This window comes from Eriocheir sinensis, chromosome 45 (assembly GCF_024679095.1).
Source record: "Eriocheir sinensis breed Jianghai 21 chromosome 45, ASM2467909v1, whole genome shotgun sequence".
Classification (NCBI taxonomy): domain Eukaryota; kingdom Metazoa; phylum Arthropoda; class Malacostraca; order Decapoda; family Varunidae; genus Eriocheir; species Eriocheir sinensis.
Genome location: NC_066553.1, coordinates 7,267,157 through 7,293,133, shown reverse-complemented (window position 1 = coordinate 7,293,133; position 25,977 = coordinate 7,267,157). Strand labels below are relative to the sequence as shown.

The window sequence follows — 25,977 nt, the reverse complement described above, 5'->3', positions numbered from 1 at the left end:
AATACCACATCATGATGCAGCGACTGTTCGGCGCGGCGTGACTCGCAGAAAACCACAACAGGGGCGCAAGGCCAGGATGCCCAAGACAGTGAGTTATTGCATTTCTTTGTTAATAGTTTTCATTCCTTTTTTTTTTCAGGGTCACGTGCAATGATATAATTGACGAAGGGCTCTGCTAAGCAATGGCTACAGATTACATGTAACTGCTGTCCTTATTATAATAATGATACTAATCATAATAATAATAATAATAATAATAATAATAATAATAATAATAATAATAATAATAATAATAATAATAATAATAATAATAATAATAATAATAATGATAATGATAATGATGATGATGATGATGATGATGATGATAATAATAATAATAATGATGATAATAATAAAAACTTACAATAAATAATAGGTAAAAATTAAAATAATATTAACCATCATATTATTATTATTACTATTAATAGGCTTCTTATATTACAATTCTTACTGTTATATATATTATGATCAAAATAACTATTATTCTTATAATTAAAATAAAAGTTTTATTATTATTATTATTATTATTATTATTATTATTATTATTATTATTATTATTATTATAACTGTTTTTATTATCATTATAAAAGTTGGAAAGTTTCGTTTAGACGGCGCAACATCTGTGGTCATATGCCGGAGAGAGACAGAAGGGGAAGGAATTATAGATGAAGGGAACAGATTCCAGGAGACGGGACACAACCCCCGATTAATTCCTGGTACCCATTCACTGCTGGGTGAACAGGGGCGTAGGGTATCAGAAAAGTCGTCCAAATTTTTCCTCTCCCCCCGGGAATCGAGCCCGGGCTCTCTCGATTGTGAGCCGAGTGTGCTAACCACTGCACCACGAAGCCCCCTATTAATTTTATAATTACTATCATTACTATTTATTATTATTATTATTATTATTATTATTATTATTATCATTCTTTTCTCTGTACATTTTTTCAATTATCACTCATCCTTATGCTTCATATTTTCGTTATTACTCATGCTACAGCTTCTGCTGCTGGTACTACTACTCACTTTGCTATGTTATTACTTGAATGAATAATATCATTAACAACGATAATAGAGGTAATAACAAAAATAATCATTATTTCTATTATCATTCTTATCTTTATTATTGCAATTATCAGTCATTCTTCTCATTATTATAATTTATGCTACTACTACTACTACTACTACTACTACTACTATTTCTACTGCTACTACTACTATTTCCACTACTACTACTATTTCCACTACTACTACTACTACTACTACTACTACTACTACTACTACTATTACTACTACTACTATTACTACTACTACTACTACTACTACTACAACTACTACTACTACTACTACTACTCGTTTTGCTATAACAGGAAATAAATTAGTAATATCAATAATAATAATAATAATAAAATAATGTCATAAAAATAATAGAATCAGTGAAAACTGATGATAAAAAAAAAAAAATAATAATAATAATAATAATGCTGCTGCTGCTGCTGATGATGATGATGATGATGATGATGATAATCATTATCATTATTATTATTATTATTATTATTATTATTAGTATTAGTATTAGTATTAGTATTAGTATTCTGGGGGAGGCGGTGGCTGAGTGGTAGCGTGCCGGCGTCGCGTTCGGGAGATCCAGGAGAGACGTCGGTTCGGGTTAGGGATTTTTCAGTTACCGCCAAGTGGCCTAAGACTACTCAGAATTTTTTTTTTATTTATTTTTTTTTTTTTTTTACGTCTTGGCCTATTGCGCCGGTAGGCTTCTTCCCGGTGGATCCTGATGGTCGGTCCAAGGCTTCTTCCCGGTGGGTCCTGATGGTCAGCCCAGCCCGTTCTGGCGCAGGCGAGTGTTTATAGTGGCGCCATCTTGCATTGGCTCATGTTGCCCTCCCGGAGCTCATCTTTAATCCTAGAATCTAGAGTCCGGGTTGATAGGTGGTCTTCTGGACAGCATGTGGGTAGTTTTAAGCCACTCGGCGGCGGCTGAAAAATCCCAGCTTGTTAGCACCGGTCGGGGATTGAGCTCACGTCCTTCTGAACGCGGGGCCGTCTTGCTATCTGTTCAGCCACCGCCTACCCTTCAACCACCGCCTACCTGCCCTGCCATGAAGACTACCTATCAACCTGGACTCTAGATAACCTCTCCAAGGAAAGGCTCAAAGATGAGCTCCGGGGGGCAGTATGAGCCAATGCAAGATGGCGCCACTATAAACACTCGCCTGCGCCACAACGGGCTGGGCCGACCATCAGGACCCACCAGTGAGGAAGCCTAACGGCGCAATAGGCTACGATGTTAAAAAAAAAAGTAGTAGTAGTAGTATATAATATTCTATTTCACTTAAAAGGCCCTTGAGTGAGGAGACCTATTAGTCAGAAATAATGTACTCTTTTCATCTAGTGTTTCCTTAATAAACCACTTTATATAATTTTTTAGATGATAATAATATTATTACCAAATATTACTGAAACTGTTTTGATAATCATGACTATTATTATTAATATTCACTTTAGTCAATGTGGATTACGGAACTTTGAAAACTGTGTTTCCGTGCTGACACCCAGCCTGGTCAAACTCTTTCGTCTCTGACTTTCAACACCTACCTTCCCTTCCTGCTAAAATGCTTACATACAGCCTGTGCCTAAGAGGGGTGACCGTTCCAACCCCTCACACTACCGTCTTATAGCTTTGATTTCTTATTTTCTAAACCTTTTGAAACAATTCCAAACACGAAAGTTCTTTAGCATCTATCAACTGACCTCTCGGATCGCTTGTGCGGGTTTCCCAAGGCACGTTCTACTGGTGATCTCGATTTCTTAACTGACTCCTAATCATCCTCTCTTAGCCGTTTCTGTGAAACTTTTGCTCTTGCCTTAGACATCTTGAAAGCCTTTGGCAGAGTCTGGCACAAATACTTGCTTTGTAAACTACCATCTTATCTCTCTGTACTCTCATCTACGGCTTAAGACAACCCACATGCTGTCCTGAAGACCACTTATCAACCCGGGCTCTACGTAGAGGAAACCGTCCAAGTGAATCAGGAACGAGCTCCGAGGGGCAGCATGAGCCAAGAAAAGATGGCGCCACTATAAAAAATAAAAAAACATTTGCCTGCGGCATGACTGGCTGGGGCCGACCACCAACCAGGCCCCTCAAGTAAAAAGCCTACCGGCGCCATAGGCTGGCACGTAAAAAAATAAATAAATAAATAAATAAATAAAAAAAAAAGAAAAAAAAAAAAGGAAACTGGCCTTCGTGGAGTAAGTGCTGCAGGGGAAGGGATAGGTTACAAAGTGATGACAGGGCTACATCTTTGTACAGTCGGACTTTAAACGTTATGTTCGCGTTGTCATGTTTTACATATAGCAATCAAGGTTTGTAACAAATTACGGCACACTTTCTACTTGAGCACGGTGACTATTTATTAACATGCAAATAACAATGACGTCTGTAGCTTGACATATTATACCTGTTTTCATAAGGCCCTGGGAAATAAATACCTTTGCAGGCTAGCGGGCATAAAGCTGGTGGACTGTCCATCCCCATCAGTCTGTTGGGCACTACGCGTCATGTGATATCATCATAGTAGATGTGGAAGACCCTTGTAGTTTTTTTCTTATATGTTATCTGTGGTTCACATACGTAAATATTTGTATAGCACCTGTGTAAAATACAGGTGGATTAGCTGAAACTATAGTCCAAGCAGTTGAGGTATCCGTCCCATCGTAGCTGTCTGACACGTCCACTACCCAATCACTCGTCATCTGTCCGAACCCCAGCCCAAAACAACACGACTATTGCCCCTCAGCACACACCCTCCTTCTATCTCCCCCGAGGCCCTACTCTGCCTCCTCCTGTGGCGACACCTCAATTGAAAAGTTCTACTATTTTCATGTTCACCGGCAGGTAGGAGGTGGTCACAGTAATTCTACCATTAATATCATTGGTAGTGATATTATAAAAGCTAATATCTCGGCCGTTGGTAAGTAATGTATGGTTCATGAAGTTTGTCGAGAGTCACTATTACGATACGTGTTCCATGTGAATATAATCAAAATGCGTGGCGAGAAATAATTTTCTTATCATATTCACAAAATATTCTTATATTGTAAGGCGGGAGATTGCTTACATACCAACAACGACTCTACACAGCAGCGGCAATAATACCCGCGTTCGGTTCGTCCTAGCGACCGATCGAAACCTGGTGAAGCTTCACATTCACCAGTGTTACCAAGTCCAGAGAGCACACCACTTCGCGGGTGGCTAAGGTCTTTGTTCCATATGTCCACAACCGTACCTGCGCACTACTCGTAATCATAATGCGTACCCTTTTACAGAAACAATAAACGGATTCATGAAAGTCGCTATGGATACATGAGTATTAAAGCCCCAAGTAACAATGCTGCTGTCTGTGGTTTCAACAGCTGTAATCCATGAACCACCCTAAACCTTACTCCAGGGTTGCCGCGCGCCTTTTGGAGGAAGTAATTTCCAGCTGCCATACGCTATACCTCCGTTAGGTTATATTGTTACTACTGGTTGAACACTATCACCTGTTTAATGAGAAGTCTTAGGCTTGGTCAAATTAGAAAGTAATCATGACATTTTAAGATGAGGCCATAAGGCATGCGCTCACACATTACCAATGTGTGAAATATGGTTCCATTATTTCAACATTTATATCTATTGATCATTTGAAAAAAAATACAATGAGTCGCTACTCTTCAGAGTCGTGAAGATGTTTCGCGGGGGGAGGAGGGGGCCGGGCGCGACGAGGGCAGAGACAAGGCTGATGGGGAGAAAGGCAGCGGGTCGGAGGGTCGTCCCGGGGGAGGACATGAACAGCCTGCGTGGCGGCGATGACACGAGGCGACACAGAAAGGAGCAGGGATTTTTTTTTTTTTTTACAACAAAGGAGACAGCTCAAGGGCACAATAAAAAAAATACAATAATAAAAAAAAGCCCGCTACTCACTGCTCACAAAAAGGAATCCAAAGAGGTGGCCGAAAGAGAGGTCAATTTCGGGAGGAGAGGTGTCCTGATACCCTCCTCTTGAAAGAGTTCAAGTCGTAGGCAGGAGGAAATACAGAAGAAGGAAGATTGTTCCAGAGTTTACCAGCGTGAGGGATGAAAGAGTGAAGATGCTGGTTAACTCTTGCATACGGGGTTTGGACAGTATAGGGATGAGCATGAGTAGAAAGTCGCGTGCTTTGACTATCTTTGTTTTGACTCTTAGCTTTAATAGTTAGGTGAAACGCGTCATTCCCCGAAAAGAAAAAAAAAAAAAACTAAGGGAAAACGCATCATCCCACGAAGAGGAGAGAGAGAGAGAGAGAGAGAGAGAGAGAGAGAGAGAGAGAGAGAGAGAGAGAGAGAGAGAGAGAGAGAGAGAGAGAGAGAGAGAGAGAGAGAGAGAGAGAGAGAGAGACACACACACACACACACACACACACACACACACACACACACACACACACTCCGATGTAATGAGATGCTCAGCCTTGTCCTGGGCCGTCATATAAGACTCAGGTTTTTTGTTCGATGTTCAAAAAGTGGGTGTCAGAGGCACCTCAACAGATTAACTTATGAAGCGGCAGCAGCAGCGAGCCACAGGTTGGGAAACTCTGTCACTTAGCTAAGCGAACAGCACGGGCGAACAACTGTTATAACTCGTACTCGTCTTTTTCTCCCGTTTCATCACGTTTCATGGAGGAAGATGAGTGTTAATTGGTAGTTGCGTGGCAGACTGCCCTTGCTTTATGGTTTCCTGCCTCGGAGCACGCATCACTTGACTGATTCACATAAAGGTTCATCGAAACGTTACGAAGCGTGTCGAAGAAGATATGTGCATTAAGACACCTGCTGGCAAAGATTTTGTTCAAAGAAAGGTTTGTTCAATAGTGTGAAAATATGGAATATTTGTAACAATAAAATACTCAGGCACTTCATGAATGAATTAACTATACACGCTTTTATCACACGCGACTGTGGAAGTGAGGGAATTGTCAAGTGCTTCATTTTTGTGTGTTCGCCTTCTTTATGCATGACTGCGGAAATATTGCATTGGACACGGCATGCTGATGACCTGACACGCGGCCGATAGGGTTCAGGATAACGAAAAATAGGAAACTGGTGATCGAATGAACGATCACGAGCACTTCACAAGATTCGTTCACGGCCTCGACAAGCATCATACGCAGAGGAAATACACATGGATACACTATTTACCTTCGTATTGCCGGCATCATAGGATTTGTCGTGTTCCTTCCGACGCAAAAGAAGAAAGAAAATGGTGCCTAGATTCTAGTGGAGATTGTGTATCTTCGTGTATCGGGCAGGCGAGGCAAACACACCGCGGACTTTTCTTGTGAGAGATTGAGCGAGGAAAACCTTTTGAGAGCAATATCGTTTTCCGTTGTAATATTTGTCATTGGTATTGTTGCAGAGCAGTGTTTCCCCAGGGTGGGCTGGCGGGGCGGGTCAGAGACGTTCACTCTGCTTCCAACATGAAGGGTATCCATGAATATAAAGGAACAAACATGCTTTATTAATCAATGTATAACTGAAGTAGACATTACCCTATGTATGCTTAAGTGTTCATACAGGAACATGTGATTGCAATTTCTGGTGCGTTTTGGATCACGGAGAAGAAAAACATGCATACCAACACCAATGAAGCACGAACGATTATGATGAAACATGATTACTAATTTTTTTGTCTCATAAGTCACTACTAATAACTATTATATTGTGCAACGCTCCTTATTAGTCAGCAAGAGATGTATATATTTGGCTACCTTAATATCATAGCTGTCATATTAGATGTATAATAGAGCTTCTATCGCCAGAATAATTTTGCGGGTTAAACATTAACTACATAGTAACAACCACGAATAATGACTGTACGCGATTATACCCTTTGTACACTCTCTCTCTCTCTCTCTCTCTCTCTCTCTCTCGACAACTATTACGCATTACGTTGCTGTAGAATTTTAACATAAGATACTGATTATATTATTAAAGCTAACATACTAAGTACACATGAGCCAACACTCACCCAAACGTGTCAGCTTGTGCGTAGGAAACTGGTGTCTCGCTGTTAAGTAATCCAACCATCTTCACTCCGTCTTTCAGTATCCTTTCATGTGTGCCAAGAGTCATCAGGAACTCATTTTACCACGCACCGAAACAGCGTTGCCAAATTGTCGTACTCTGAACCTTGCATTTATCATTTTAAGGCTCCAAGATTGTCATAACCACACAAATAACTATAGAAAATCAAAGTTACCGTTAAAACTGTTGAATATTAAAGGTTTTCGTTGTTTTTCGTTATAGTTATCGGTTGGAAACTACGGAAATGCAATGCGCTGAGTACGATAATTTGGCAACGCTGCGCCGAAACCTGAACCCGAACCGACGACAGTTCAACGAGACGATACGGGACGCTGCTGGCGCGGTGGAGACGATCACAAACTGCTAGCTTCTCGGACGTACATTTTTCTCTTCAGTCGCTAAATTATGCAACTGTATTTCACACGTCACCAGCACTAAAACATTTTGAACCACTTATAAGAATAGGCATCGTCATTTGTACGAAACACCTTTTGCGACGACCGGAGATAAGACATTTCGCCGCCCAAGAACACACATTAGACAAGACTTCGTAGGAGTTGAGGGCATTTCCAGGAGTAGATTTATGACCCTGGTGGTAGTTTCGCCCTTCTTCTGCACCATGAACCTGAAGAAACACTCATTAGAACCCAACTGACCCCCTCTTTAACATTTAGAAATTGTAAATGTGAGAAGCGATTGTGTCTTATAATACCAACCGGGTCGTATTTTAAGACATTTCGCCGCCCAAGAACACACATTAGACAAGACTTTCGTAGGAGTTGAGGGCATTTCCAGTAGTAGTTTTTTGACCCAAGTGGTAGTTTCGCCCTTCTGCACCATGAACCTGAAGAAACACTCAAAACCCGACTGACCCCCTCTTTGACCTTCAGAAATAGGTGACGTGAAAAGTTAAAATGTCTTATATACCAACCTGTGACACACTCGCTATCACCACACCATCCCAGTATTCGGTGGTCGCGGCAGTCCACTCCCGCTATCATGTTTACCTCCGGCTCCTCCTCATGTCAGTTTATAAGTCCAGAAGCATGTTTCCTTGCTTCGAAGGCTTCAAGCTCCTCACTGTCACTAAAACACTTTCGTTCTGGTCCAACAATTTTGGTTACATGCGAGAAAATAGGACAACAAATAAGAAAATAGAACGACACGTGTGCATCGGTCACGGCTCAAGGAGGTGGCGGAGGGACTGAAGCGCTACTGCCCAACGTTGCCAGATTGTCGTACTCAGCCTCTTAAATTTACCAACTTCTGACCCCCAAACTGTCTCCTGGGCCCCAATAACTAGATTCGATTATATACATCGTTAAAATAGTTAATTCCTGAGGTTTCTTGGCAAGAGTTAGGCGTCAGAAACCGGTAAATACTATGCTCTGAGTACGATAACTTGCCAACGGTGATGCTGCCTGCCACTGCCTGGTGAGTGACATCTTCCTTTCGGGACAGTTTAGTAACAAGACGGAAAAAAAGAGCAGCATAAAATAAAACAAAGTTAGAATGATAATAATATAGCAAATTCTATCTTAATATGATTGTTAGTACAGTACGTCTTTTATCATTCTTTATATTGGCCAGGTGTGACGAAGAGCGGCCGGTGGGTTTGCATTACAGTATGGCAGGAAGGTGCTTCCATCTGGCGCCGAAAGGGAGACAACAGGAGACGGAGCGCCGTGCCAAGAGAGAACAGCGTTTTGTGGGGAACTGAAATAGATGTATTCTCCTGCCTTAATAAATATTCCGAACACTGAAATTAGCTCTTAAGTAACAAAAATAGTTGGTTAGAGGCTAAACTGTATGACGGCATCTGAAGAAAAATAAACACTGATTGCTATATGCAAAGTTATGCAAGTACGCAAAAGGGTACGTGCAGCAAGCCACCAATATACTCATGTGTTTCTCACGATACATGAAGGAAAAGGTGCTGCGGCGCGGACAGGAACATGAAACATGAATGACTAGGGCGACATCATTGTCCTGAAACAGAATTTTGGAGTCAGTGACTCGCTAATCAGCACAAAAGTTATTTTCCTGATTAACCAACGAAAATGTTATGGATGAACAAGGCGCTATACGTTGTTTGATTTTATTTTCTGCACCAAATAAACTTATTTGATTAGAATTTACGAATATTCTTCACACAATCATGCAATCAACAGCACAGACAGACTATTCCTTGTCTTAAAGCTCAGGTCATCCAGGTACCTTTAAAGATGCAGCACCTTTATTAGGGACTTGATCCCGGGAGTATTTTCGTACCTCTTCTGCAGGCAATGGTTTCTACTAGCCTGCAATACTAAATAAAGTACCGGTATATCAAAGTCCTTCTTGAGAGCCTTGAGCCATCTTAATTACGATGCTATGGAACAGTTATCAGTTAGTGACAAACGAATGAGATGTACTTTGCTGTTCAGCACACATTACGTAATTGATATAAGTAACTTTGCTATGAATTAATCTAAAAGCGTTTCATCTTAATGGTTGGTTATTGTGAGAAGTAAAATAAGCCAACTGTGCCGGAGGTGATGGCAATAATGATGACGGAGAAGTGCCGCCAAATGTTAATGGTGTGTGTGTGTGTGGGGGGGGGGGGGGGGGGTGACGTGGCTCATATAGATCACCTGGCGTTGGTGTGTAATGTCGGCCGAAAGAAAATGTTTTACCGGTTGAGTATCACGGGCAATAAATTTTTATCGTTACCTTAATCGCCTTGTCTGCATTCAAAGGTTGCGTGGCAGAGAGCTTTTACGGTTATTGCGGCTATAACAAGTTATTTTATCCTTGAATGTCAACATACCTTCATGTCATTCAGGTCATTCACACAGTGGTGGTCTGCATTGCAAGTGGCTGTGGGAGGCAGTGACACTTGCAATGCTCGGGGAATGATTTAGAGAAAGTGCTGGAGCGCGGCGAGACGAGTCCAGCTCGTTGTCAGTCCCCGTGTGAGGCCCAGGCCTGTTATCCTTTCACTTTCCATTACTTAGGTATGCACACCGGGTCTCGGGCAAGGTCCTGGACGAGAAACATTGACAGCACCTCACAATGTCATTGCCTCTGACCTTGACAGCCGAACACGTGTGAAAACATTTTCGATTCACAGGTCCCGATAAAGATTTCCGAAACAAAATTGAAATGGGGAAGCAACTCCTCGCTTTGGGTTAGGAAAGTCAGTAACATCACCGACTTTACCAGTGAGCCGGAATGACGGTGCATTAGGTTGAATGACCCAAAAAGCCACCGCAAAGGAACTTGTATGTCATACAGACTCCAAGGTCGCTCAGGAGAAGGTGAGCCGCGTTCACACAGCGACGTGAATGGCTTCTTACTTAAGCGAATCAGGTTACCCTCGAATAATTTAAGTTAATCCAAGTCAGAGACATTTTTTAAGGTGTCATGGGAAAAATAATTATATTGGAGCTGCAAAGATAAAGTTTTGGTATTACAAGTCAAAAACTTCCTTTAAAATAAGATTTTTTAATAGTAATATAAAAAAAGAAAGTACTGCAATCCTTTGCATGAACAATTATGTGTATTCATTATGTGTATTAGGGTAGGCGGTGGCCGAACTGGTAGCGTACTGGGCCCACATTCACCGCGTGATGGACGACGCGGGTTCGAATCCCCACGCTACCACTTCGATTTTTCAGTCACCGCCGAGTGGCTGAAAACTACCCACATGCTGTCCTGATGACCACCCATCAACCCGGACTCTAGAGGAAGCCGTCCAAGCGAATCAAGAACGAGTTCCGGGGGGCAGCATGAGCCAATGCAAGATGGCGCCAATATAAACACTCGCCTGCGCCAGAACGGGCTGGGCTGACCATCAGGCCCCACCTGGAAGAAGCCTTGGGCCGACCATCAGGCCCCACCGGGAAGATGCCCACCGGCGCAACAGGCAGCGACGTAAAAAAGAAAAGAAAAAAAAAATCAGAAAGCTTAATGAAACACTGCCTCGATATCAAATTTTCTTTCTAACCTTAAAAACATTCGTGACAAAGAAAAATCTTTAGAAAAGGATCGATGCCGCCTTGATGCCAAAAAATATACTTGTTGTCTGTCTGTCTGTCTGTCTCTCTCTCTCTCTCTCTCTCTGGCATCCATGTTAACTTATGGTGGCGGAGCTTCCAGATAATATGTTTTATACGTTCAAAATGAGAAATAAAACCGACAATAAAAATAAGAAGCATCAATTATAAATGACAAAAAGGTGTGGGATAGTTTCATCGGGATATAAGAAGGATTAGAAAAAGGCGAATGACTAATATTTTTTTGTATTATTGAATGACGGTGTGTGTGTGTGTGTGTGTGTGTGTGTGTGTGTGTGTGTGTGTGTGTGTGTGTGTGTGTGTGTGTGTGTGTGTGTGTGTGTGTGTGTGTGTGTGTGTGTGTGTGTGTGTGTGTGTGTGTGTGTGTGTGTTAGAAGTAAAAAGAGCAAACAAATAGACAGACAGAGATAAGACATTTTGACAGGTATATATTCACGCAAACAGACATAGGAAGTTAACACCGATGCTGCAAAATTACTTCTGCATCATGATCAATCGATGGATACCTTTCCTTTTATACTAATCAACTAATATCTCCCCTTTTCTTTTTGTCTATCAATCTATTTCTTTCTTTCATATATGCACACACAAAACCAGCCTTGGCCTCCCAAAAGTTGTATTATTCAAGGGTCGAAATTTGGGTTTGTATAGGTTGTATATGTAAAAAATGAAGCAGCAAATACAAGCTTCTATTTCCTTTCATGCTTGATGGTACATACCCGCTACCCTAAAGTTATGGATGCTCAACAACCTGGCCTGTTTTATAGGTAAATTAATAAGAAGTACTCGGGTGAAGTGTATCTTTTATTGAATAACTTCCTTATAAACAAATGTGCTTTGGAACTTCGTGCGAATATGTTTACTGCTATGAACACACACACACACACACACACACACACACACGTATGGAAGGAGACTGACTTAGGTAGAACATGGAGTCATTAGTGCGGGGCGGTTGAAGCAAAATGGTTATGGTTGTTGTACTGTGATCCGTCGCCTCTTTCAGCAGCGGGGCGCCGAGCAGGAGTGAGGGGCGAATACACTTTGCCGAGGGTAGGCTGACCGGCAGGGATAAGCATTAAACAGACAGCAGGTGCATGAAGATAAGTAGGCTGAGAGCAGTAGGAGGCTGATGTTAGTGGGCACTGGGCAGGTAAACAACTTTGATATGTGGGTTATTAATGAACAGACGGCAAATTCGTGAAGCTATAAGCGGTAGGCAGGGAGCTGGGAGTGGGTAGGCTGGTAGGTTAGTTGTGAACAGAGCCTTGTTATGAATGAACTGGTGGCTGGTGGTATGTAGAGCGGCAGGGGTAAGCAGACAGCAGGAATATGGGGATGAGTAGGCTAGGGCGTAGGCAAGCTGCTAGTTAGTGGTTGTGTTGTTTTTGGTATGGGTGGGTTGTTAAGATTGTCCGTGAGCAGGTGGAGATGGGGCGCCATAAGCAGGTGCATAACCATAAGCAGGTGGCGGCGGTGGGCCGTAAGATGTGTAGGCGTGAGCAGGAGGCGGTGGTGGGCCGTAGGCAGGTCGTGGTGGAAGATGTTTGGCAGGCATTGGTGGGGCTGGTTCTGGCTTCTTGAAGAGTTTGAGATCTCCTGCTATTCCCCTCCCTAAGCCAAGCTTCCCGAACCATTTCTTTATGAACCGGGCCAGTGGGGGGTCGGGTTCAGGACCTGGCGAGGCAACCGGACACGGGGCGGAGCTAACGGAGGTAAACACCGCCACCAACGGCACCAGGATGACGAGGAGGAGTGCCTGGGGGTAGAGGCGACTGTAAATCCTGTCAAAGGTTGATGCGTGCGATGGATGGGGGAACACAATTGAGAGGGAGAAGGTTCACTATTCATTATGCCTTAAGGGAGAAGATGACAAATATATGCGCTACTCTGCAACTGAACGTTTTAACTTTGAAACAAAACAAAGTGATTACTGAAGAAGCAGCGGGAGGGAGTGTAGGTTGCACGTGCCTAAGGAAGAGTACGATAACTTTAGGTGAAGTTATGAGGCGTCACGTGACCATTTGCCTCTCCACTAAACAAAGTACAAACAGGAAAGCAGGATCTTTTTTTCGTTATTCTAACCTGAGCCTTAAGATACTGAGCGAAAATTTTTGGTGGAGATCTGAAGCGTCACTCAACCATTGGATTTTTCGTCTATTCAAAGTACTTGCAACAGAGACACATTCGACATCGCTTTGCAAAAATATGATTAACTTTGTGAGGCTCGGCTCCTCGCGCCCCCGTCCCAGCGCGTGACCGGGAACTTTTAACCTTTGTCACGCACTCTTAAAAGTGTACTTCACGTGCCTCAAGCTGACGTTCCCAAGACGACTTCTGTAATTTTTGTAAAGTTTTGATGGAAACGTCTGTTCATGTCAGCGGAGTATCATGTGTACCCGCGTCAAGGGAACGTTTGCCCTATAATCATCATCATTATAATAATAATAACTATAATAATAACAAAAATAGTAATAGCAATAATAATAATAATAATAATAATAATAATAATAATAATAATAATAATAATAATAATAATAATAATAATAATAATAATAATAATAATAATAATAATAATAATAATAATAATAATAATAATAATAATAATAATAATAATAATAATAATAATAATAATAATAATAATAATAATAATAATAATAATAATAATAATAATAATAATAATAATAATAATAATAATAATAATAATAATAATAATAATAATAATAATAAACTATAATAATATTAATAAGAAATAATAACAGTGATAGTAATAATGATAGTACTACTACTACTACTACTACTACTACTACTACTACTACTACTACTACTACTACTACTAATAATAATAATAATAATAATAATAATAACAACAACAATGTAATAGTAACAACAATAATAACAATAAAGTAAAGGTAAATACGGTCATAATTCCGTTTGAAGCAGTCTTAAAAACAACACCTAATTTAAGATTTGTATAAATGTTCATGTCCACCCTTGGTCAGGGTTACAAAAGAACCTGACAATAACGGAAACGATGTGAAAGACAAATATTATCAACATTATTTAATTGGTCATTCAGACCATGAGTAATTTTTGGCCATCTCTCGACCCCTAACGAGGTTCAGGGAAAAATGGTGACGGCAGCAAAGTTACAGGTTTATCAATATATTCACTCACAACTGTGTACCTGACCCCCTCCCCGCGCACACAAAGTTATTTAAACAATAATGCCTGTGTAGTGTGTACCCTTTGTGTAAAACAAAGTACGAATTCATCGTATAATAACAGACAACTTTCAATTGCCATCTATCGTATTCTTTAAATGAAAATAAGGACTGAAAACTGTTACAACTGGAAGTTTTCAGCCGGTGCATGCCAGCCAGTACATCAATATTAACAGATCCACAAAATTTAAGACAAAAATATAAAAGTCCATAATTCGGGGAAAAATACAGTTACTTGTGAATTCTTAATGAACTTCCATTAATCTTCATTTTGCAATTAAACAGTGGAAGCCTGGCGTTAATGACACCATAAATAACGATAATGAGTGTGGTGCATCGATTACACGATCACCAAAGTTCACGCGCCCCGAAGATGAAAGGCCTCGAGCGGTCTGACGCCCAGCGAGGTGCGCAGGCACGTCATACAGTTTTCTTTCTCTGTAACTATAGACTGCTCTCCCTCAAGACCACAATGCCAACGGAGGCTACTCACAAGCTTCATGATGACAGAAGTTCGTCAGGATCTGTCCCGCTGTGCTGTCTGCTCCCCTCATGCAGTCGTCGCATATATATACTCTCCCCCCAAGGTTAGAGAAGTCTGACCCAGTGGAGAGGTTGCACCACTACCGACGGGTGTTTGTATGTATGGGAGGCCTTGTGACCTGGCGGAGAGGCGCACTGACCCGCCAGCAGCACCCCACACGCCTCCGCCATCGCCAGGGACCAGCAATTCATTGATTGCTTCCAACTTTTCGCAAAATTGCTTCGCCCTGAGAAGCATAGCGACACACAGCCTCCGTCTTCGGTCGGGCCGTACCATATACTGTCATGCGAAAGCGCCATTTCTTCGTTCCGCTCATATCCCGAACGGCGCCGGCTGCTTTTAGGTTATGGTGTAAAAATGAAAACTATTTTGATTCGCGTAAAAATAATAATGTCATTTAGTACGTAAATTGTTTTTTAGAACTACAAAAGAGTTTCTGTTGTGAAACGTAACCTTTTGAGTTCTCTAACATTTGTGTGTGACATGGAACACGATTCATAATCAGAATTACAAAATATATTGGATATTTTTAATACTTTTTTATGGTAATAGAAAAACATTATTTCATTTTACTAATAAAAACTTGTCCGAGCGTTATTTCTCCCCCTCCGTTTAGCTAGCAAGGCATTTATTCATATTTCCCGGAACCCCTTGAACTTCTTCCATTTATCTAAAAACAATAAACGAAGAAAAAAAATATAGCATAAAACTACAAAGCCTCGCAGTTCTCTTTTTACATTTTTCATACCGGGACGGAACAAGCGGACATCTCTTTTATCTGTTTTTACTTTCGTTTATTTATTTCTCCCATGCGTTGACGAACTTTTTTTAACCGCAACCCCAACCACACACACACACACACACACACACACACACACACACACACACACACACGCCACGCAAACCAATCACTGGGTCACCGCCGCAGAAGCTTTGGTCATATTGAGTGGATCAGAGGGCCGCCACCCGCCACTGGCCCGACACACTATTACCAAGGCCGCAGAACGGGAGGGACAGAAAGAATAAACCTTCCGTGTAAATCTTGTGTCACGGCAATGGTCGAACCCAAGTTAAAAATACACTTCCCCGAAAATCTCGCGTGTTAGAGTTTTACAAGGATGAAACAAATACAAATGTAAACTCTCAAAACAAACAAATAACAAACAGAGAGAGAGAGAGAGAGAGAGAGAATACTACCGTTGCAGTAGGAGAGAACCGGACAGAATCTCATGCCACTTCGCCTCACAACACAGACAAAATGGAAAGACGAAAAGCAAACACTAACCCAGTAGAAAAGAAAAAAAGTCGATCATTACAGCATAACCAATTTGACTCCTGCCACATATAATCTTTGCTGAAGGCCTTACAAACAAACCCATCACCACCATGCTATATTTTCTTTAACTAACTGACTCACTAACTGAACAAGATACTATAAACTGAGTGTCTTGATGTGTCCCCATTTCTGTCATGAAGAAACAAATCTATCGCCATCATGCTGTATTTTCTTCATTTATATATCACGTCACTAGGGTAAGCAGGGTGATTTGGAAGGAGGAGTACCGTAAACATGGTGGCAATGAGTACTTTCAAATAGCTTGGGCTCATTTGTACTCCTCCCCGACTCTGGTCATGGGCGGGCGACGGTCTGAGCTTCTCTTGGCTATGTTTGTTCCCTCCCTCTGGTGCAGACATCCAGAGAGACACATCTCATCCTCGGGAATATCACCTCTCCTCATTCATTGAACTTCCGGATTTGGGTGATCTTGCTGTTATTGTTTCTATTGTTGTTGTTGTTGTTGTTGTTGTTGTTGTTGTTGTTGTTGTTGTAGTTTCTCTTTTTCTACCTTTTCTATTCCTTCTCTTTTTTTCTTTTTTTTCTCCTCTTTCTCCTCCTCCCTCATTCTTCATCTTTATATTAATTTATCATCTTTATTTTCATTTTCTTTCTCATTTTACTTTTCATATTAATTTCTATCTGCATCTTCATCATTTTCTTCTTGTTCTTGTTCTTGTTCTTTTACGTCTCCTTTTGTTCATTCTTTTATTTTTATTTTTCTTCTTCTTCTTCTTCTTCTTCTTCTTCTTCTTCTTCTTCTTCTTCTTCTCTTTCATCATCAACATTATCATCTCCTTTTCCTCCTTCTTCTACTTCATCATCTTCTGCCTTTATTCTTATTTTTATTATTTCTCTTCATTGATCCTCGAAGCTGAGGAGACAAACTTGACCAAGGCAGGGGCAACGAACGCTTTATGAGGTCACAGCTTATTGGCGTTTCTTGACGATTCGTACGCGCCTGCCGAGCTTACAGATTATCCTCGGCCGTGCAGGTGATGGTGGACGAGGGCTCCCTTTCATGGCTCCTACAACTTCCACGTGCCCTTGAATGCACGGACTAAAGGACTTCTGCGGACCAGTTGACTCAATGACCCCTGATGCCTGGGTATTAGGAGGACTTCAATTATTTATTTTTTTAATTACCACAACTTTTTCTCTACCTCTTTCATATATGTCACGGGTATCAGGACACCTCTCCTCCCGAAATTGACCTATCTTTCGGCCACTCCTCTAACTCTTTTTAGGAGCAATGCATATCGGGCTTTTTTTTAAACGTTTGTTATCTTTTTTTATGCCCTTGAACTGACTGCTGTAAAAAAACAAAACAAAAAAAAAAACGCTTCAACATCTGGGAATAGCTGGGACGGAAACCAAGGGGAATGTATCTAGAAATAACATGATTTTATGATAGCGCTTTATTATGAGGGCGTTTAATTGCAGCCTAAATATAAAAAAAAAAAAAAAAAAAAAAATTGTGTCCGAAAAAACATGACATTTAATTATAAGCAGGAAGGAAATGTGGTTATGTGGGGAGTCAGGAGTTCGACACAGCGTCAGTACATGTCGAGAGTTTTAACACTAAAAGGTTACTCATTTCATAAAAAAAATATGTCTTAGATACAGATCGTTTCGTGCATCGGGTACCGCGGCCCAATACTATGAAAAGGATCAGTAGTACCCAGGAATTTATTGGCCTGTTCTGCGGCACTTCCATAATCTTTCACTAAAGGAGAGAAACAAAGCTAAATTGAATTACCACAACTTCTTCTCAACCTCTTTCATATTTGTCACGAAATTTCTGGTACATAGATATTTTAAACAGAGGGGGAAACAAAACAAAAATGAACGAATATATTAACAGACAACAAACTAGCTAGTAGATCAACTAAGTAAGAAAATAAACTGAATGCATTATTGATAAGATATTGTTCGTGTCCTCATTTCTGTCATAAATCTAGAATCAGTAATGTATCCCTGCGTCTCCCTCACCACCTTCCAATGCAACCAAAAGTGAGTGGCGCAGATGTATACTTGTTTGCGTCCATGATTTGTCTCGGGGTCAGCTGGCTGTGTTGTGGTCTTGCAAGACCTTCAGTAATATGTGTGTGCATGTATAAGTACGTCTTTAAGGGAGTCCTGACGGTGGGAGAGAAACTTACTGATTGTCGAACTTTTACACAAAAACTTTATTACTTTCATGTTCTCTTCTTTACCGGCCATCAGGAAGCTAACTAACACGCGGTGGATGACATGGATCAATCGATGTTAATGCTTGTTTAATATTGGTCTCTAAGACGTGGCTAAATTAAGGAGACGGTTGATAACAATTGATGTTTGTCTAATGACACTGACCCTTTGCTGTATCACCAGACATTATGTAACAATGGCACGCCTCATATCTCTCCGTACAGACACTACTGTTTCAGTTGAATGCGTCACTGGGAGTGTGAGGTCTTTTAGCATTCACGATATGGTTAAAACGATGATGCTCTTCGGGAAACCTTTACAAAATGTCAATTTAATTACTGCATGAAGCAACAGGTCAGTGAGGTGAGGTGAAGTGCAACAGAATCATGTCTCTGCGCATCTATCACATCCAGGAAATTAAAAACAGATTTGTTTATATTTTTTTTCATTTTCTTTTTTTTCACCATTGTTGCATGTGTGGAAACAGATGCAAAGAATAAATATATGTTCTTGTTCAAGTTCAAGGTTATTTCCTCCTTTTTTTAATTTTATTGTAGTCATTACTCTATTTTTCTTCATAATTTTCTTTATTTTTTTTTTAGTTTTGTACTACTTCTACTACTACTACTACAGCAACAACTACTACTACTACTACTACTACTACTACTACTACTACTACTACTACTACTACTATTACTATTACTACTACTACTACTACTACTACTACTACTACTACTACTACTACTACTACTGTTACTACTACTACTACTATTACTACTACTACTACTCCTACTACTACTACTACTGCTGCTGCTACTACTACTAACTAACTAACGGGCCTCCATCTATTAGAGTTGCGTTGTGAGCGGTATATTTTCTCATATCCTTTCACAAAGCAATTAATTGGCCCCACCCCGCCAATGACTGTGGCCGACAACCATCTTTATTTAATATTACAAACTTTACTAAACATTTTATTTTTAAGCTAACAGAGCTTGTGGTTGATACGACTATCAACCACCGTCGCCTCAAAGTCCAGGTCAGCAATGCGGGTGGTTTTGGGTGCAGGTGACCTGGTTCCTCTCAGGCAGACCAAGGCTGACCTCAGGAGTCTACTACTACTACTACTACCACTACTTATACTACTACTACTACTACTACTACTACTACTACTACTACTACTACTACCATTATAACAAACAATAATACTGACACTTCTACTACCATAACTGCTGGCACTATTACTACTACTACTACTACTACTGTTACCACTACTACTGCTACTACTACCCCGACTACCACATTACGGACTACAGATATCATCATTACCGTTATTATTACCCCGCTCCTCCTCTTAATAATCTTCGTCGTCAGCCCAGTCGTTGTTGTCGGTCACACTGCCGCCTCTCTCCCTGGTGCCCTACTTAAAAGGCTTACCGCCCCTGACCATCACCACACAGCACGCGACGAAGACCATGACGGCGCCAAGAATATCAATGCGTGTGTGTGTGTGTGTGTGTGTGTGTGTGTGTGTGTGTGTGTGTGTGTGTGTGTGTGTGTGTGTGTGTGTGTGTTCCAATCAAAACGCAAAGCCACCGAAGGATAGACATTCACGATAAAACTCGAAATTTAATTGTTTTGCTGCGTAGGTTTAATCTCGGTTTTGCATATCTCGTAACCGAAAAAAAATAACAAAACAATATGATTCAGTAGGCGTGTTGGGGTTTTCTCTCTGAAGTATGGAAACGGTGCACAAGTCTTCTCTGTAACTGCAAGATATCTGCGCTCGGTGAAAATACTCCTATCATTAACGAAAGGGTAGCTAAAGGCTGTTGGCTTATTCCGTAGTAACTGAAGGGTAACTAATGAAGGCTGAAGTGTTTCGTCTGACTGGATGGTAACTGTGTTTTCTCTCTATATGAAAGGCAACTAAAGGGAGAGAAAATATCTGCGGCAATTCACGGGCTCATGCAGGAGCGTAACGGTAAAGGTAAGAAATGAGGGCATACATGATAGCTGAGCGTTGCCTTGGTGCTCATCTCCGTCACTTTGACCCTTGAGCCTGTGACGAGAATAGTCAATCCATTACCATGAAACACACGAGCAGTTCGGCATTAACTCGGACCACCACATTTACCTTCCCCGGGTTGGCCCAGGTACTCATTTATCGACAAGTCCGAGAGGGAGGATTAACAACTGTGTGGGCTGTACGCCGCCGATTTGTAGCTATAATTATAGGCGTACTAACCACTCTACCACGGAGGCGCTAGGAGAAGGTGAGTAACAGTATCATACAAATCTTGCCAGCCAAGACAAACAGGTAACCAGTGCCGGGACAATGCCACAGCGAGATTAACGCATAACCTGAAGCATGGTGGCCTGGACTACATAGCTCTTGATATGACAAATCCATAATGCACTTAAAGCTTCATACACGCCAATCATGGCAGATGACTATTGATGGAGTGGTAAAAATTAGAAATAGTTAATTTTAACACACACACACACACACACACACACACACACACACACACTTCTCTTCACACTTCCCTCTTTGTGGAGCAACTGGTAGAGCGCTGCGCTGCCAGGCTTCACGGTTTGACAGGGCGGCGGTTCGAGCCCGCTCCGGCCGGATTCTTTCAGTTGACTAGGAGTGGTTACTGTCCCCCTTGAGCAAGGGGGATGGGGTTGTGTGGTGTGTGGGGTCCTGACAATACCCAGAGATCGTCTAAATGAGCACTTGCTCTGTCGGGAGGGTGCCTGCTGGCGATTACGAGTCCAACTCGCTCAGGCCGTGGTGAATTACACACACACACACACACATACACCCAAAGAGACACACACGCAACACACACACACACACACACACACACACACATACACATACAAGAAATATTGGGTGTCAACGAAGCTATCATTTATCAGTGTATTTTTATTTTATTCGCCCAAGTTGAGATAAAGGGTGGGCAAGGATCATAGAGGGTGTGTAGGTGTGGTGCCCACACGGAAGAAGTATCAGGTACAATTTGTGTGATGCAGGTGGTGGCCGCTGTGCGCCAGGCCAACCACTCGGCCACCTCCCGCCTCTCTGGGACAAAAGACGCGTTAGTATATTAATTTCTTCCCGTAGCCATAATGTCCGCCGTGGTGCCCGTGGCTTTTAGGCTTTCCATATCCCCCATATGGCTTCAGGACACCATAGCCATCGTAGCCCCCATAGGCTATGTCGGCTAAGTGGATGGAGTCATGAGGATTGAGGTGGACGCGCGGCACGTAGTGGGGAGACACCTGCAGCCACGTGGGGTAGTACTTCTTGATGCCGTAGCGATCCGGCACGTAGCCAACTGGGTACGTGTGAAAGAGAGGGCTTAAGGAGCCAGGCGCCGGGCTGGCCAGCACGGCAGCCGCCGCTACCACGAGCACCAGCAGGAGGGAGGTCTGCGGGGAGAGGAAGGGCGTGACGTAGAGATGCATTGCTGTGTGTAAGTAAAAGACGAGTAAGATTCGTCTACAAGACCAGAACTTTGGAAGTTTTGCTGAAAATATATTTTTTTTTATTACTCAAATTTGTGTTTATGAATTAGTATCATGAATAACAACATTTCATACAAAACGCAGGACGTCTGTACGACCGTGACAACAGGGTGTCTGCACTTACTGGCTTCATCTTTAGAGGCGAGTGTGTCTGTGTCTCTAGCGCGGCTCGTATTTATATACTGGGTCGATTGGCAAGTCAGCAGAAAAGCAAAAAAGAAAAATAAGTCCTGAGTAAAAAAACACACACAAAAAAAACAGATCGGGTAAACCTTCGTTCGCTTTGAGACACCGGCAGTGGTTGCAATCACTCGGTGATTCGGGTCGTGGAACGCTTGTAGGTAACGGTCGATGACTTCGCTTGTAATTATAGTGAAATTTGTATTTTTGAAAACCTGTTTTTTGACAGCTTAACTTTTCATTGTTTCTTAAGAGTAAGGAGACTTTAAAAACCGTGATACTGGTATTTCATTTCACGAGTTTTTCATTTTGGTGTTGTTGATTATATTAAAAAAATCAGCTTTTGTCGGCCCTTCTGATCGCTAGGAGAAGGTGAGTAACAGTATCATACAAATCTTGCCAGCCAAGACAAGCTACAGGTAACCAGTGCCGGGACAATGCCACAGCGAGATTAACGCATAACCTGAAGCATGGTGGTGTTGATTATATTCGAAAATTCAGCTTTTGTCATCATCATAATATTGGTAAACAATCATAACATTGTTTACCAATACTAGATTGTAATGTTTTGCTTTCTCCTGCTACTTAACCGATATCATTTGGTTTTTCAATCATCCCGTAATTTTGGGAGGTAATTACAGGAAATATTATACACACGTGCTTCAGGTCGAGGGAAAGTTCCTTGACGAAAAGGCACTGACCTGCCTTATCAGTGCCAGGTTGGACGGCCGCCAGCGCCGAAAAGGAGATAGGCTCGACACTTTGACATTCACAGCCACGTCGTTCATACAAATAGAACAATCCATCTTTGACCAACAGTCTCCTCAATGCTGTACTACGTAACAATATTGAGTTGATGCGTTTTCTGCCATCTCATGGTAAGAGAATCAGATTGTTCAAAAACTTAAGTTAGATAATGTAGCCCCAAGAGAAGGGACTCTTTGAAACGGTGTAGTTCCGGCGCTGGTGTTCTGGATTCTTTATCATATAATCTTAGTTTTCTTGTGTGTATGAGAGTTTGTTTGCTTGTGTTTTTATCCAATTGTGTGTGTTTGGTATTAAGTGTGTGTATGTGTGTGTGTGTGTGTGTGTGTGTGTGTGTGTGTGTGTGTGTGTGTGTGTGTGTGTAAGTTTGTTTGCTTGTGTTTTTATTCAATTGTGTGTGTTAGGTATTAAGTGTGTGTGTGTGTGTGTGTGTGTGTGTGTGTGTGTGTGTGTGTGTGTGTGTGTGTGTGTGTGTGTGTGTGTGTGTGTGTGTGTGTGTAAGTTTATTTGCTTGTGTTTTTATCCAATTGTGTGTGTTAGGTATTAAGTGTATTTGTGTGTGTGTGTGTGTGTGTGTGTGTGTGTGTGTGTGTGTGTGTGTGTGTGTGTGTGTGTGTGTGTGTAATAAAAAAAACATATTTACAGAAATACACACAACTCTCTCTCTCTCTCTCTCTCTCTCTCTCTCTCTCTCTCTCACACACACACACACACACACACAATACTGGCAGTACCCATAGATTGACGATAAAGAGCACTTGCTCATGTCGGGAGGGAACCTGCTGGCGATTACGAGTCCAACACGTGATCAGGCCATGGTGGTGAATTACACACACACACACAAAAAAAAAAAAGTAGATGAGAAAATACCTTAGTCAGGCCAAATATCATCCAAGTTTTTCTTCTTTGAAAACGAAAGATGTCACAGCCTCTGATGCTCAGTGGGGGACTATACAAAATTTATACGATTGGAGAAATTCTTCATATTATAAGGACTATCGGACTAGGAGCCGGGAGGCAGCATATGAAATATGAGACCGAGAAAAATGGTTTAGTATTGGCTTCTGAAGAAGCGTCACAATGATGAAACTGATAACGTAAAGAATACAATGTTGGTAATGGTAGCACCGTATAAGTAGAGGATTCCACAGAGACCCATATCCTAGGCAACATCTCTACTCCCTGCGTCCTCCGCAGGGGCACCACCAACGCCCAGGAGGACCACCAATACACAAGGACACGAACACACAAAGAAATATCATCTAACACACAACGACCACAAACGTTGCAAAGACTACCATTACACAAGGACGAGATCGTCAAGACAAGGACCACCGGCACACAAGGTAAAGGTAGGTAAGTCACAATCGGCAAAACACGAGGACCACCAACACACAAGGATCGACCTCCAACACACAAGGGTCGACCTCCAACACACAAGGGTCGACCTCCAACACACAAGGGTCGACCTCCAACACACAAGGGTCGACCTCCAACACACAAGGGTCGACCTCCAACACACAAGGGTCGACCTCCAACACACTGGGCTAATCCCAGGAACACAAGGGCCATGGACTCGACTCGTCCTTATCTGACTTCTTGGTAATTTATTTTGTGTAGAGAACTATAAGAAGGAACACATTTGCTGGCATAGCATTTGCTCATCGAGCCCTGCAAGATATTTCTTCTTGTGTATATAATATTCGTACTTTTGAGCCACAAGTAATTATTTTTCACTAAGCGTTACAAAGCCGTGCATTTGTAGACAGAAGGAAAAATTTTACTCCAGAAAACATTTTCGCTAAACTCCCTGGAGCTGCGAGGCGGCGGAGCCTCGCCTCCTTATCTCCTGGAGACGGTGGGATCGCGCGAGAGAGGAAAGTTATGTTCTCCTGGATACATAAAAATTAAAATGAAAAATAAAATCTCGAGGGAAAGAGAGAAAAGAAGAAAATGTGTATTGGCTTCCGTTCTATTAAAAAAAAAAAACTTATAGAACCACATATATACTGTTTGTGCACACCGATAAAAGTGCATATTCCACATATTCTTACAGTCACTGGGCGGACACCGTTACATAACTGACCATTACATGCACACTGTAATGCCGCCCTTCCACTCCATTCATCGCGCTGCCCCCATCAGCCGCACAAACAAAACACAACTGCAGTATCAAGTTATCACTCAGCGCCGGCCGCCTCTCGCTGATTGGAATCCATTCATGTCCACTCACTGTATCGCCACTTCCAGTGGGGCGCGGGGCAGCCAGTATCGCTGAACGACGTTACAGTGTGCAGGGAGCTATTGTGCCCAGCAAGGCGCACAGAGCAAAAAAAAAAAAAAAAAAAAAAATGCAGACAAAGAAGCTTTCCTCGATCGTCGAAATTGATCAGATTTTCTTTAATATTTACGACAGCATAACAGTCCCAATGTTCAGCCAGCTAGCGGGATCGGCATCGGGACAGAGAGGTTGTGGGGAGTGCTGGGTGTGTCGGGCCTTCACCGTGGCTGGGAGGGTGTGCGAGACGCGCCCAGGGCCGGGTCTGCCCGATGGCTGCAGCGGGTGGCAAGAGCAGCAGACACTCCCACACCCTTGTTCTTCCCTAGGCCGCCTTGTTGCTCCACATAACAGTCAGGAGAGATCATCCGGCAGCCTCCACCTAGCTAAGGACTTGTGCAGCTCCGTGTCAAGTTGGTGCAACGAGATCGTGGTGGCAAAGGAACACGTGGCCTGGGTGACGGGGGACGCTGAGCCGCGACTTGCCATACCGGCATACGGAGAACAGTCAAGGAAGGAAAGGATAGCTGGGGGCATCCAGGTCGTGGGGGACAAATTAAAATCCCTAATGCAATCTGTTGTGTGTCTGGGTCATCAGAGAGTAACGTCGTTGATGTCCTTGTGGCCAGCAAAGAGTGCCCGGCCCAGGGACTTTCTATGAGAGACCGCGCTGCCCGGGGCGCCATTCAGAGAGACTCGCCATTCAATC

The 25,977-nt window shown here is 42.1% G+C and overlaps 1 protein-coding gene and 1 long non-coding RNA gene across 2 annotated transcripts; both read right to left on the bottom strand.

The window, feature by feature from the left end:
* Positions 1 to 12,008: 12,008 nt before the first annotated feature.
* Positions 12,009 to 15,062, bottom strand: LOC126980816 (uncharacterized). Its single transcript, XR_007733607.1, has 2 exons — positions 14,935 to 15,062; positions 12,009 to 12,976 (listed from the first exon to the last, which is right to left on the bottom strand). It is a non-coding gene; the product is annotated as an uncharacterized LOC126980816 (long non-coding RNA).
* Positions 15,063 to 21,441: 6,379 nt separating this feature from the next.
* LOC126980815 (uncharacterized) lies at positions 21,442 to 22,207 on the bottom strand. Its single transcript, XM_050831093.1, has 2 exons — positions 22,170 to 22,207; positions 21,442 to 21,949 (listed from the first exon to the last, which is right to left on the bottom strand). The coding sequence occupies exons 1-2, from the start codon at positions 22,176 to 22,178 to the stop codon at positions 21,617 to 21,619; spliced, it is 342 nt and encodes a 113-aa protein (XP_050687050.1). The 5' UTR covers positions 22,179 to 22,207; the 3' UTR covers positions 21,442 to 21,616.
* Positions 22,208 to 25,977: the final 3,770 nt, after the last annotated feature.